Source organism: Schistocerca americana, chromosome 1 (genome assembly GCF_021461395.2).
Source record: "Schistocerca americana isolate TAMUIC-IGC-003095 chromosome 1, iqSchAmer2.1, whole genome shotgun sequence".
Lineage (NCBI taxonomy): Eukaryota > Metazoa > Arthropoda > Insecta > Orthoptera > Acrididae > Schistocerca > Schistocerca americana.
This window is the reverse complement of record NC_060119.1, coordinates 771,187,795-771,201,173: the sequence shown is the minus strand read 5'-3', so window position 1 is coordinate 771,201,173 and position 13,379 is coordinate 771,187,795. Positions and strand designations below refer to the sequence as shown.

At 46.9% G+C, this 13,379-nt stretch overlaps 1 protein-coding gene across 1 annotated transcript in view; it reads left to right on the top strand.

The window, feature by feature from the left end:
- Positions 1-636: 636 nt before the first annotated feature.
- Positions 637-13,379, top strand: part of LOC124612206 (nuclear hormone receptor FTZ-F1) — a 220,263-nt gene continuing 207,520 nt past the window's right edge. Inside the window, exon 1 of the mRNA XM_047140310.1 lies at positions 637-2,062. Within this exon, the coding sequence (XP_046996266.1) occupies positions 1,351-2,062 (712 nt within the window). The 5' untranslated portion in view covers positions 637-1,350. The remainder of the gene's footprint in view (positions 2,063-13,379) is intronic.

Here is a 13,379-nt window from a genome sequence, read left to right as displayed (position 1 = left end):
CTTTTGAGATAATCTTGCATTCAGAAATTACACTTCTTTAAATGTATGTGCAAATTTAGTATCTTAGGTACAGAAGTGCGTCAAGATGTCAAGGGTACACGCTGGGGCGCCGAAAAGCTCTCTAATTACCGATGCAACAGCACAAAGAAACTGTAATGGAATGTCGGCGCTAAGCGCTCCTCATAATCATTACGCTTCATCCTGCAGCTTAACTTTCGGTTTCATTCGGAGCTATCGAAAGTGAAAACGGGCCCAGCTGGAAACTGCAATTTTTGCGGCATTCGCGGGTCGAAGTTTGCTGGTAGCCGACACGAAGCAAGTAGGTCAGTGGGACAGGGCCCCCACCACGGCGGCTACCCCCCCTACCAGGCGCCCCTTCCACTTTCCCCCCTCCACGACTCTCGGCTGCCGCCGCCCCTTCCCCTGGACCACTCTCGCTTGCCGCCTGCTGCTGCATGTGTGTAACATAGACCTGGTTCTGTAGAAAGTGGGTCAGCCACTCACTTTCACTTATTACATAGGTTCCTAATCATTATCCATTGTATCACCGGCGGGAGGGGAGCTCGCGGAGGGGATAGGCGCGCTTGGAGGGGCGGGCTAGGGGGTTTGGCTCGGCCGGCGGCGCCGTGCTGTCAGTTAGTCTCGAGCGTGGACAAGTGTTGGTGGCACCACTACTGTGTTGCATCGTTCAGCCTCGCCATCGTGACGCTGTCCACCTGCCTGTTGGATTATTACTTCGCCGTGGTTACCGTCACTTTGCGCGTGTGTGATACTGTGAACTCGTGTGACTGAGCGAATTGACCTACTATTTTTTTTAAATTTATTTCATTAATGGAATTGGAAATTCGACACGTAGTGGAAATGCGTGAATACTACGTACTTCGTGTTGTATGTGACTGTGATACTGATCCACAATTTTGACTGAGGAGTTGAATACAGTGAAACCTCGAGGTTGTGCCACAGTTTTGTGTAACTGCATGAATGAGTCACTATCGGACTCCGGACTTAAAAATATCTCTTATGAGAAAGAGCACCGTGAAGTGCGCTCAAAATACGATTGTGCTGGCCATTGTTATATTGGCGCCTAGCGTCCCTCCCCTAATTAGAGGGGTGGGGTTTCCTCTACAACTAGTGTAGTGACTGTGATAGGTTCGAACACAACCAGAACTCGAACTTAACTGTCCCTCAGATCTCATTGATACTGCCAGACATTTTGCAACGCGTATTAAGATATACACAGTGCACTGTGTAGTATTGTTGTACTATAAAGACATCCCGGCCAGGAGCCTAGTAACGTAACCAATACGCACCGTGTAGAAAGAGGCAAGCGAATATACAACTTTGTGTAATATGCTATTGGACATGGAGCACCATTCTGCCGCTATGGTCTACATGAACATGTCGCCGTTTAATTTAAGTCCGACGGGCAGCGCCAGTGGTAGCCCGCACCACTCGGGCGCGATAGTGACGACGAGCGTGGCGTCGACGGCGCCCGGCAGCAGTAGCATGCCGCCTCCGCTGTACTGTTCGCCGCCGCCCATGGGGAGCACGGCCGGGGGCGGCTCTGCCAGCTACGGCGGCGGCTACCAACAACAACAGCAGCAGCAGCCGCCGCTGGCGCAGCAGCACCAGCAACAGCAGGGCCATTGCTTCAGTAACATGGACGCGTCCTATCTGTTCTCGCTGGCAGGCGGCGGCGTCGCCGTAGCCGGCATGGACGTGGGCGGCGGCTACGGCGGCGCGTCCGGCGCGGCGGTGGGCGGCGGCGCGGCCGCGGGGGCGGCGGCGGTGGCCGGCGCGGCCGGCTCCGTGGTCGCCGAGCTGCCCGACACCAAGGACGTCATCGAGGAGCTGTGCCCCGTCTGCGGCGACAAGGTGTCCGGTTACCACTACGGCCTGCTCACCTGCGAGAGCTGCAAGGGCTTCTTCAAGCGCACCGTCCAGAACAAGAAAGTGTACACGTGCGTCGCGGACCGCAGCTGTCACATCGACAAGACTCAGCGGAAACGCTGCCCCTACTGCCGCTTCCAGAAGTGCCTCGAAGTCGGCATGAAGCTAGAAGGTGAGTGCCCTCTCCTCTTCTCATGCATTTCGTAAATAACGTGCTTACGTTCTCAGTGTAAACTTTTGTAGGAAAAAGTGAAATCTACTGTAGGCTCCCGAATAATAAGCTAAGACAAATGTCGCGGAAATGTTAGGTGTGAAATGCAGCCTTGTATGGTGCCAGAAAATAGACGCTACAAAGACACGAAGAGCAGTGTGTAGAAGCCTTCGAAATGTGGGTGTGTAGAATATTAGTCAACTAGAAATTCAAATCAAGGCATCCGGCCGCTGTGTAGTCTGTGCTGATCATATAACTTATTAGTGATACTGCTCGTATATGACAGCCGAAAATTTTGGGAGAGCTATCTGTTTATTCGCAATTATCTTTAAAAAATTTCAAATGTGGTAACACGTAGAGGAAACAAAGTTAAGGAAGTTGGGGGGGGGGGGGGGGTTATATACAGTGGTATTTCTGTCTGGACGCGTGGAATGTCATAGCATATTAAACTAGCTTAAAATTATGTGCCGGATCGAGCCTCGAATACGGTAGCATGCTTCCGCGAGCAGTCTGCCAGGAAGTTTCAAAGCAACGCACGCTCCGCTGCAGAGCGAAAGATTCATTGTGGATATTAATTTACTTCTAACGAGCCCCGTGTTTAGATAGTTTGACCGTGACAGCTGGTTCTTAACCAAGAAGTAAAGCTATTTTTTAAAACACGGGTTTTTACTAGATACGGTCGTATTGGAGATGGGATGGTTTGTCAATTCCCCCACCTGAGAATCGCGTCTCAGCCATTTGTAGGGGAATAAGTTACGTTTAACTCAAAATCCGAACAACTGCACAACTCTGTGCTTTCACATATCCGAAGGAAGCATTGCCAAAGATGGAAGTCACGTTAATTGCCAGAAACAAATTCCTTCAGTTAACCGATGAAGTTCTGATTTTCCTGTTGCATAGACAAACACCTGAAGCCACAAGTTTAGAGATCGCACGAAATTCAAACGACTCTCCTGTCAATAACTCGCCTGATTGCAGTATTTTTTTCATTGTGACAAGTCTAGAATGCGTCCGCGCAGCAGTTTTCTCGAAGATATCTTTCGGCACCGCGTTTCCTCTTAATTTGTTTTAAAGATCAGCCTGCTAAAATGTTATGTCGCATAAAGACACACATCCGCCACGAAGTTTTAATATGCCCTGAAATTTCGAAGCAGAACACACTCGGTTGCACAGTGCAAGATTGACTCTGAAATGAATTGATGGTCGCAGGGTACAACCATTAAGCTATCGTGACTACGTACCATTATTGTACGTACCAGAGGCCGAGAAAAACTCAAAAGGCGTTCCATATATATCAAATCTTCATATTGCATGGGTGACTTGCGTCTCATTTATGATTTTGCCATATGCTTGGTCGTTCATCTTACACTTTACGAAAGATGGTTCGTCGTTACTTTTTTTAACAGTAGCCGAGCACTAGAAACACAAGTGAGCTATAGGAAACGGGCAGTCGTTGGTGAGTTGCGTGTTACGATGTGAAGATTGGCCCAGAGCCAGGACTACAAGCGTCTGGGATACGTTCTTGCCCAGTGTGCTGCATCTTTTATTACTACCTACCTGTACGGGCAGACAGTGCTGGCGTAACAAGTAAAGAATCCGTTGAATTTGCGTAACAATGCTGCGTTGTGGGCATCAGTAGTGCACAACGATCGTTCGTGAGGACGGCAGTACGAAGCGTCCTTGAAACATCGTGAAGGTCCGAAAAGTGATGGGTATGCGGAGACATCGCATATGTTTTTAGTTGACACATAGACATTCCTTGACTGTTGCCAGAAGTGGAACTTGCTTCATTCCACGCGGCAGCTGCTGTGCTAGGTGTTTGGGAACAGTTGTTTTGATAGTCCAGCAGACAGCAAGCCACGTGAGGACGGCGTGTAAACTGAGACGGCGCAAATAGGTACTGCGTTCGTCTTGTTGCTGCTTTTGCCACGTGCCACCACATGTGTGTGTTTCCCGATGTGGTGGATGCGGACGCGGCAGTGTTTACTGTTAGCGAGCTCCCCATTAAATACTGCACCACTTGTTTTGTCTTAACTTTCTGTTGTCCTTGAGTGAGCGTTGTTTAAAGCAAAGTATGAGCAGCAGTGTCTTTAAGGTGCTTCAAGTTACACTATACAGCTTGATTCATGCTTGGAGAACGTATACAAACCGTTAAGAAAATGGTCTTATGAGTAACCTAAGAGCGAGAGCATGTCCTTCAGTTGTTCAAACGAAATGACTAGCTCTGTTTATGCAGACAGAACTCGTCAATGAAGTTAGGATTATACTGCATTAAATGCAATAAGTCTTGAACAAAGCATTTCTGCCACTTGCACATGGCACTTTAGCTCCAGAAGATCCAGCCATCATATTGCTTGAAAGATACATCAATGCCTTTACGATCTATAAACACGGTGCGTCTACGAGATGAAATGGGATCACGTCAAATTAGAGAAGGAGGAGCAGATTAGTGTTCAACGTCCTGTCGATGACGAGGTTATTAGAGACGGAGCGCAAGCTTGAATTAGCAAAGGATGGGGAAGGAAATCGGCCGTGTCCTGTCAAAGAAACCATCCCGGCATTTGCCTGAAGCGATTCAGGTAAATCACGAAAAACCTAAATCCGAACGGCTGGACGCGGGTTTCAACTGCCGTCCTCTCAAATGCGAGTCCAGTGCGCTAATCACTGCGGCTGTTTACACGCCTTGCGCTATGCGCATCAAACCGAGTGGCCAGTCACTTGCAGTATTTCGCTGTGACACAATAATAAAAAAAATTAAAAAACCACACACACACACACAAATCAATAAACGCCGCTGATGCGATCAGGGGTGCATATGTTGATTTGTAACTTCGCGCGAAAGATTAGATGGTTTAACAGTTCACTTGTAAATATATTGAAGTTTAGCCGGCCGAGGTGGCCGAGCGGTTCTAGGCGCTGCAGTCTGGACCCCTTGCGACCGCTACGGTCGCAGTTTCGAATCCTGCCTCGGGCATGGGTGTGTGTGATGTCCTTAAGTTAGTTTGGTTTAAGTACACTCCTGGAAATTGAAATAAGAACACCGTGAATTCATTGTCCCAGGAAGGGGAAACTTTATTGACACATTCCTGGGGTCAGATACATCACATGATCACACTGACAGAACCACAGGCACATAGACACAGGCAACAGAGCATGCACAATGTCGGCACTAGTACAGTGTATATCCATCCACCTTTCGCAGCAATGCAGGCTGCTATTCTCCCATGGAGACGATCGTAGAGATGCTGGATGTAGTCCTGTGGAACGGCTTGCCATGCCATTTCCACCTGGCGCCTCAGTTGGACCAGCGTTCGTGCTGGACGTGCAGACCGCGTGAGACGACGCTTCATCCAGTCCCAAACATGCTCAATGGGGGACAGATCCGGAGATCTTGCTGGCCAGGGTAGTTGACTTACACCTTCTAGAGCACGTTGGGTGGCACGGGATACATGCGGACGTGCATTGTCCTGTTGGAACAGCAAGTTCCCTTGCCGGTCTAGGAATGGTAGAACGATGGGTTCGATGACGGTTTGGATGTACTGTGCACTATTCAGTGTCCCCTCGACGATCACCAGTGGTGTACGGCCAGTGTAGGAGATCGCTCCCCACACCATGATGCCGGGTGTTGGCCCTGTGTGCCTCGGTCGTATGCAGTCCTGATTGTGGCGCTCACCTGCACGGCGCCAAACACGCATACGACCATCATTGGCACCAAGACGGAAGCGACTCTCATCGCTGAAGACGACACGTCTCCATTCGTCCCTCCATTCACGCCTGTCGCGACACCACTGGAGGCGGGCTGCACGATGTTGGGGCGTGAGCGGAAGACGGCCTAACGGTGTGCGGGACCGTAGCCCAGCTTCATGGAGACGGTTGCGAATGGTCCTCGCCGATACCCCAGGAGCAACAGTGTCCCTAATTTGCTGGGAAGTGGCGGTGCGGTCCCCTACGGCACTGCGTAGGATCCTACGGTCTTGGCGTGCATCCGTGCGTCGCTGCGGTCCGGTCCCAGGTCGACGGGCACGTGCACCTTCCGCCGACCACTGGCGACCACATCGATGTACTGTGGAGACCTCACGCCCCACGTGTTGAGGAATTCGGCGGTACGTCCACCCGGCCTCCCGCATGCTCACTATACGCCCTCGCTCAAAGTCCGTCAACTGCACATACGGTTCACGTCCACGCTGTCGCGGCATGCTACCAGTGTTAAAGACTGCTATGGAGCTCCGTATGCCACGGCAAACTGGCTGACACTGACGGCGGCGGTGCACAAATGCTGCGCAGCTAGCGCCATTCGACGGCCAACACCGCGGTTCCTGGTGTGTCCGCTGTGCCGTGCGTGTGATCATTGCTTGTACAGCCCTCTCGCAGTGTCCGGGGCAAGTATGGTGGGTCTGACACACCGGTGTCAATGTGTTCTTTTTTCCATTTCCAGGAGTGTAGTTCTAAGTTCTAGGGGACTGATGACCTCAGAAGTTAAGCCCCATAGTGCTTAGAGCCATTTTAACCATATTGAGGTTTATAGGAATACGATTATTATGATCTCTGAAGCTTCGGGTGCTCCTTAGACCTCAAGTGTGAAGTAATTAACGCTAGCGAATAGTAAAGTTTTGTGCTGATAGTTGGATATTTGTTGCGTATACCTCGTGTATACCGAACTTGGTGGTGTTGTGTTCTAGTTACGGGCACCTTCTGGGGAACAGTTCCCCTTCCGGGCTATCAAATTCACCTTTTCCACAGTTTCGATAGTTCACGTTGAAGCCGGTCCCTCCTCATCTGAGTCACGTGTCTGCTCAGGACATGCTTTCAGGACTCAAAATTTTTATTTATAAAAGAACTATGAGTAACGATTGTCAAATCAATAATTGCTCGGGTTGTCTTGTTGCTTAACAGACAGTCCACTCACTCAGCGTCGAAATTAACTACATGCTAGACGTTATATATAAAACTGTTCCCCATTCTACATTTTGATTGACGAGTGAACTGATGACAAAATATTCTGCACAACAGTAGAGACTAATTCAGGAATATCGCTATACCTGTTGTATTCAGCTTGTCTTCTTCTTATTTTTCTTTTTCTTCTTCCTCTTCGTCTTCGAAGAATATGCAATGGTCATACATTGGTTGACTTCTTTGTAGAAGATACCAATTTTCTACCTGAATTAACACAAATAACATGTGATGAGTTTTTCCATACCTACGCTAACATAATTTTTATTAGCAGGTGCGTAGGCGAGACCAGGGAAAAGGTGAGGTATGTCGGGACCACAGTGTTGCATAACAGACACTCCTTAGTGCTTACGAAAGACATGACGAAAAATAGTAAACATATACGGTCTTATCTAGGTGAAAACATGCTTCCCTCTGATATTAATTTTGAGAGGCCTTTATGATATAGAAGTGGAGCTCGAATGCGTTGACGACAGTGTCGCAAGGAAGTAGACAATAGAACAGGGGTTTTTGTCTTTGATGGCGACTTGAAAACCACAGCTCAACACCCTGAAATTTGAATGGGTTGGTCGTCACGTCCTGAATCCCATACCTGTTTCATAACGAGCTAGCATTACTTGACCTCCATTCTGGTTTGTGTCTGCGAATCGATACGGCGCAATAGCCTAGGCCGCGACGCGCCTGGTTGTCTGTGGTAGAATGATCGTCGCCAAGGGGTCGTCCGTCTTTGGAGCGAGAACGGCGACGTGTTTACGACGCGTGTAGCAGTATTTCTACTGGCCGTATCTTGCTGGGCAGGGTACAAGCGCGCCACAGTGAAAGTGGAACAGTTCGCGAGCCAGCGCGTACAGTCGCGTCCATATCGCTCCGCACGCGTTCCATTTTATCTGTATTTATAATTGTTATCTGCTCGGCAGAGAGCGACGAAGCAATTTTGGTTGTATCTTGCTTTATCTGTGCGACACCTCGAGATACGAAAGCACGCTACAATTACGTGGGCATAAATACGTTGCAAAATCTACGTGAAGAGAACTGGCATTGAATGCGAGGACTGAAATTGGTGTCACTAGCTTTTCGGCCGCTACGGGGAATTGCGTTGCTTTTCACGCATATGTTGCGTGTAGTTCGTCTGTTCCTCCCATTTAAAATAAAGAGCTTTTCGTTCCCGTGAAGGATTCGGAAATTTAGGTGTATTACAAATAATGTTTATGTACGTCTGCCAAGTTGCGCTGTGGTTAAACTGTAGGCCCTATTACTGGCTCGATAAGTCAGTTCAAAAGGTTGGAGGGGGGCAACGGGTACAACGTATATACCAGCTCCAGCTGGACCATACCTAGTAAAACATTGTTGTTTCCAGACCATTCTTCATGTTTATGTTTTTACTTCCATTAACCTATATGTCGAAGAACACTTCGTTTTTGTAGGACAATGTAGATCCTGTTCTCCTCTTGACCAGCATAATTTTGAAGAAGAAATGGTAATACAATGGCAATGAGAGCCGTCGCTAGTACAAGAATGAAGCATAGCTTCGGTTGTAAAACTTTTTTTTTTAATCTGAGCACGAGCAAGTAAAGTACACTAACTGATCAGAAGTATCTGGGCAACCCTGCCTAACGCTGAATTAACCATTAGACGTCACGAGAGTGTTGTTAGTAGGCAAGCAGTGAAGGCAGTATGGGTCGATCAGGAGACCTCATTGACTTCGAAAGTGGAGTAGTCATTGGAGTGACAAATCCACCAGGGACCTTTCAACCCTTCTATAACTGCCCAAGTGGACTGTTGATGTGATTTTGAAGTGGAAAAGCGGAGAAACAACTACAACTAAATCAGTACCAGGGCCACCTCGTGTACTGATCAACAGGGACCATCGAGCGTTGCGGAGGGTGGCTGTAAGAAATCACATGAAATAAAGGGGATGAATCACACGTGATTTGCATTGTGATAGCACAATAAGTGTGCGCAACGAGTTAAAAAGAAAGGGGTACAATGGTCGAGTAGCTCCTCGTGAGCCGCACATTTCCGTAGTCAGTGTTAAGCAGCACGAGGTGGTGTAAAGAGTGACGTTACTGGACAGTGGATTACTGAAAACCGAGTGCTATGGAGTGATGAACCACGCTATGCCATGTGGCAATTCGATCGAAGTGCCAACAGTGAAGTACCGTGGAGGTGGTGTTACGATACGGTGATGTTTTTGGTGGTAAGTATGTGGTCTCCTTATAGTGCTTAAGGAAACGGTAGTTGCGGTATGATACGGACGCGTTTTACGGACTTGGGTACTGCATACAGTAGAAGAACAGTTCGGAGATTGATTGTTTATGTTAGAATGGCAATGCACCCTGTCGAAGCAGCATCTTCAGGTAATGCTTTGTGGATCATAACATTCCTGAAATGGACTGGCCTGCCCAGTGTTCTGACATGAAGCCAATGGAACCCTTTGGGATGAGGTAGAATTTCGATTTCGTCGTAGACCCCAGCGTCCAACATCATTACGTTCTCTGGTTTCGGCTCTTGAGGAAGAATGGCCTTCCATTCCTCCTCCGACATTCAAGCATCTCGTCCCCAGTAGAGCTCAAGCCACCATAAAGGCGAAGGGTAGACACATACCATATTAATGTCTACTTACAGACGTCTGGATACTTTTGATCAGTGGTGTATGTACCCGATGATGCGTCCAGTACTCTGCCACCTGGCCGCGCGGGATTAGCCGAGCGGTCGAGGCGCTGCAGTTATGGACAGGTCTAACACCCTCACTTGGCGGCGGCTACGTTGAACATAGCAAAACTTGAATAATTCCTTGGAATTATGACATTTTCAAATGTAACGACATCAGTAGCTACTATTCTACATCTTGCTTGTGGCACTGCAAATATCACGTAATGAAGAATTTCCTTACTGAATAGATGCCTGCAAACAATTCTGTGACGCAGGGTAGAAGAGCTGGAGTTAGTGTGCCGAAATGACTTAGATCTTCTGTCGGAGAGGTTGCTTTTCTCCCTAATCCATGCTTAACAAGAATCTGATGCTCAGCAGCGAGCTACTTCGCCGTATACTCACTAAAAGAAGTCTCTTATAATATTGACACGTTTACAGGTTCACAGAACAGAAAAAAGCCTTGTACCGAAAGTTAATGTCGATTACCATCCCAGTCTACGTCACGGTGAGATAAATATGGAGCAATTATCGTTCCTTCTCCTCTTCATTCTGGTGATGGGTAGCCATTATGTATTGCTGGCTGGCTGGTATTTTTATAGGTCACTTTTTCATTGCTTTAGACCTCGATATCCTATGGATCATATAATTTTTCCTGAACTTAACATGACTGTCTCTTCTGGCAACACTTTTCCTTATGTTGACATTTCACTCCACGGTTCAGGTTCGTCTTCAAACTTTGTATTTTCTCCTGTAGGCATCAGTTAGTAAGCTCCATGTCGTATGACGTAATGTTGTCGAATCAAAATTTACTTCGATAGCTGCCTTCTTGGTTTGCGTTTAGACCTAAAGACACACTACCGTCTACACAGATACGCATTATGCACATTGCTTTAGGAAAGGTTCCCGGGTCCAGCATTTCTCTCAGAAACAGTTTGTCGACTGAGAAAAAGTGACGCAATCCTGAAAACACTATTTAGATTATTTTGAGACTATGTTCCAGTTTCTGATCAGTGTATTGATTTTGTTCGGAAAAATCGTTTAGTATATACATTAAAAACACAGTTTTCGTATCCGGACCGGTTTGTTGCATAAGATCGTATTTGTCGTTCGTATAGCTGCAGCGAAGTAGATGTTACATCACGTTTCATGACGGCTGTCTTCAGTCCCATTCTTCGGTATGACCAAATAGATGCCTCTGTAAGCCGCGTCACCCCTGAAAAACACCATTTGTAGACTTGGAAGATTCACTGTTAGCAAATATTGTACGTATGTTAGTGAAATGATTGCAATTAAAAATTAAGTCATTGAAAATAGTACAGTACGTAGTCCTTTTTATTTTTTTAATGCGCAAATATGTCAATAGATAAAAACATATAGCCAATAATAACGAAGGAAAATTTTGTGCACTTACAAACCGCACCGTATCATAAGCCTTGTATCGCTATGTTCGCCTTACGTGGCAACGAGGCTGGGACAATGGTAGCCATACTGTGTAACAAATTACATCAAACTAAATTTTTGAGTATAGATACGCGAAGAAAACAGGCAGGTATTGCAGTATTGTTATTTTATGTACCAGTTTACTCTCTCTACAGCTGGATGTGCATGGAAGATGTGCATCGATAACAACAACAACGTAACTATGATGGCTGCAAGTGTAGTCACGCTGCAGGTTGTTATGCAGCATCCCAGCAGCCGAGCTGTGGAATACTGAAGATCGCGCGCCACCCTTCCACCTCGATCCAGTTTCACTCTCGATAATTCTCGAAATTGTGTCAAGGTCTAGCCGGTCTGAATCGCTGCGCCTGCCGACCGGCGCTGGCTGTCGTCGCCTCAGCGGGCAGGCCATCGGCATCTGCCTCGTCGCTGCTTCAGTTAATGTGCGTGCACTGGGGGGTAAAGCTCGAAAAAACACCTTTTGTGGGAAAAGACGTATTACAAATATTTCCCAGAAGCTTTGGACATTTATTATTTAGTCTGTTGTGATTTTTTATATGCTATACAATTAATATTTTAAGAGTCCTTATGTGTCTGATAATCATAGAGCCCTCTGAGTTGCGTCTTAAGCTGCTGTTTTGAAAACACAGCAGTATTTAGTTCATAAACTCGGTGATTATAATTAAACTTTCGCTACATGCGCCAGCGTTGATGGGTATCCAACACAGTATGAATGATGTTCAGACTGTGTGCTGCAAGATTTGCGTTGTTAGGAGTGCTGGTGTCATGACTTGCCGGTAGGCGCCGCTATTGGTACAACGACAGAGGGTTGAAACACATGTATCAGTATGCTTAACACTTGCGGGCTGTCAACATTGGTCTGGACAAGTTGAGCAGTAAAGCTGTTTCGTCACAACAATAGCAGTAGCCCTGCTGCTCTTCGCGAATATGGACGCATTAAAACAATACGGAGAGGTCCTCTTTCCGCACTGCGGTTGCAGTTCGTGATTTGGGGGAAGTTAGAATTAACAGGCGATTTGGGAATTGCTCTTTGAAGAGGCCGACGGCCACTTGCGCTGCAGATTGTTGAAGTTACTATTGCCATGGCTGAGAATGCTAGACTAATTGTGGAGGTTGAGATGGAGCACAGCGAGGGAGGTAGCCAACATCTCACTAGAGATGTTCCGGACACAGTAGAGCAATTCTCAATGCGAATCCAAGGTGTCATGGGTCCAGATGGTCGTCACACTGAACGACATTTGTAACCTCGAACTAGCATGGTACGCAATTAACAAATGTTACCCTCTCATGTGAAAACTAAAATCCATTTCGTTCAGTGTTTTATTCGTTATTTCTCTTCCTCGTGTCGTTACAAATATTTCCACAAAGTTTCGTTGTCGTACGAACAATCGTTTTTCAAAAAATGTTCAAATGTGTGTGAAATCTTATGGGACTTAAATGCTAAGGTCATCAGTCCCTAAGCCTACACACTACTTAACCTAAATTATCCTAAGGACAAACACACACACACACACACATACCCATGCCCGAGAGAGGACTCGAACCTCCGCCGGGACCAGCCGCACAGTCCATGACAGCAGCGCCCTAGACCGCTCGGCTAATCCCGCGCGGCAATCATTTTTCATGGGGCCCCTCTCAAGCAGCGAAAGTTTAATTATAACCACCCTGTGCAAGCATATAGCTGAGTACTACATGCCAATAAACGCGCAGGAGCTGCAGTTGTCTTTTCTTCTTCCTCCTTCCTTCTCTCTCTCTCTCTCTCTCTCTCTCTCTCTGTCCTCTCCTCTCCTGTCTCTCTCTCTCCCTCCCCTCTCCATCTCCTTCGCGAGCACATTGAATTACTTGCGTAAGAAAGCTATTTCTATAATACGTAGTGAGCTGATTTGACTGGATTCTTTCTTGTGGTGTCGGTAAATAAACCAGTAAAGTAAAAAATTTGAAATTTTTAATGTAGCTTCGAAGAATTCTTTATACTACGGGAAAACGATGTTTTTTAAAGTGCCAGTCACATTACACAAAATGTATAGCATTTTAAAGCAAATAGCTTAGCGTTTGGGATCATCCAGTCGTAAATTCCACTTATTTCACATCAAAATTATCCCATTCGAATCCAGAACATGTACTATTTCGTTTATGCAATACGGAAAAAACTTGTGTTTACAAACCATTTGGCTAGTTCCCCTATGCAGTGTCAACGTTACTGCCTTTCACTATTTAA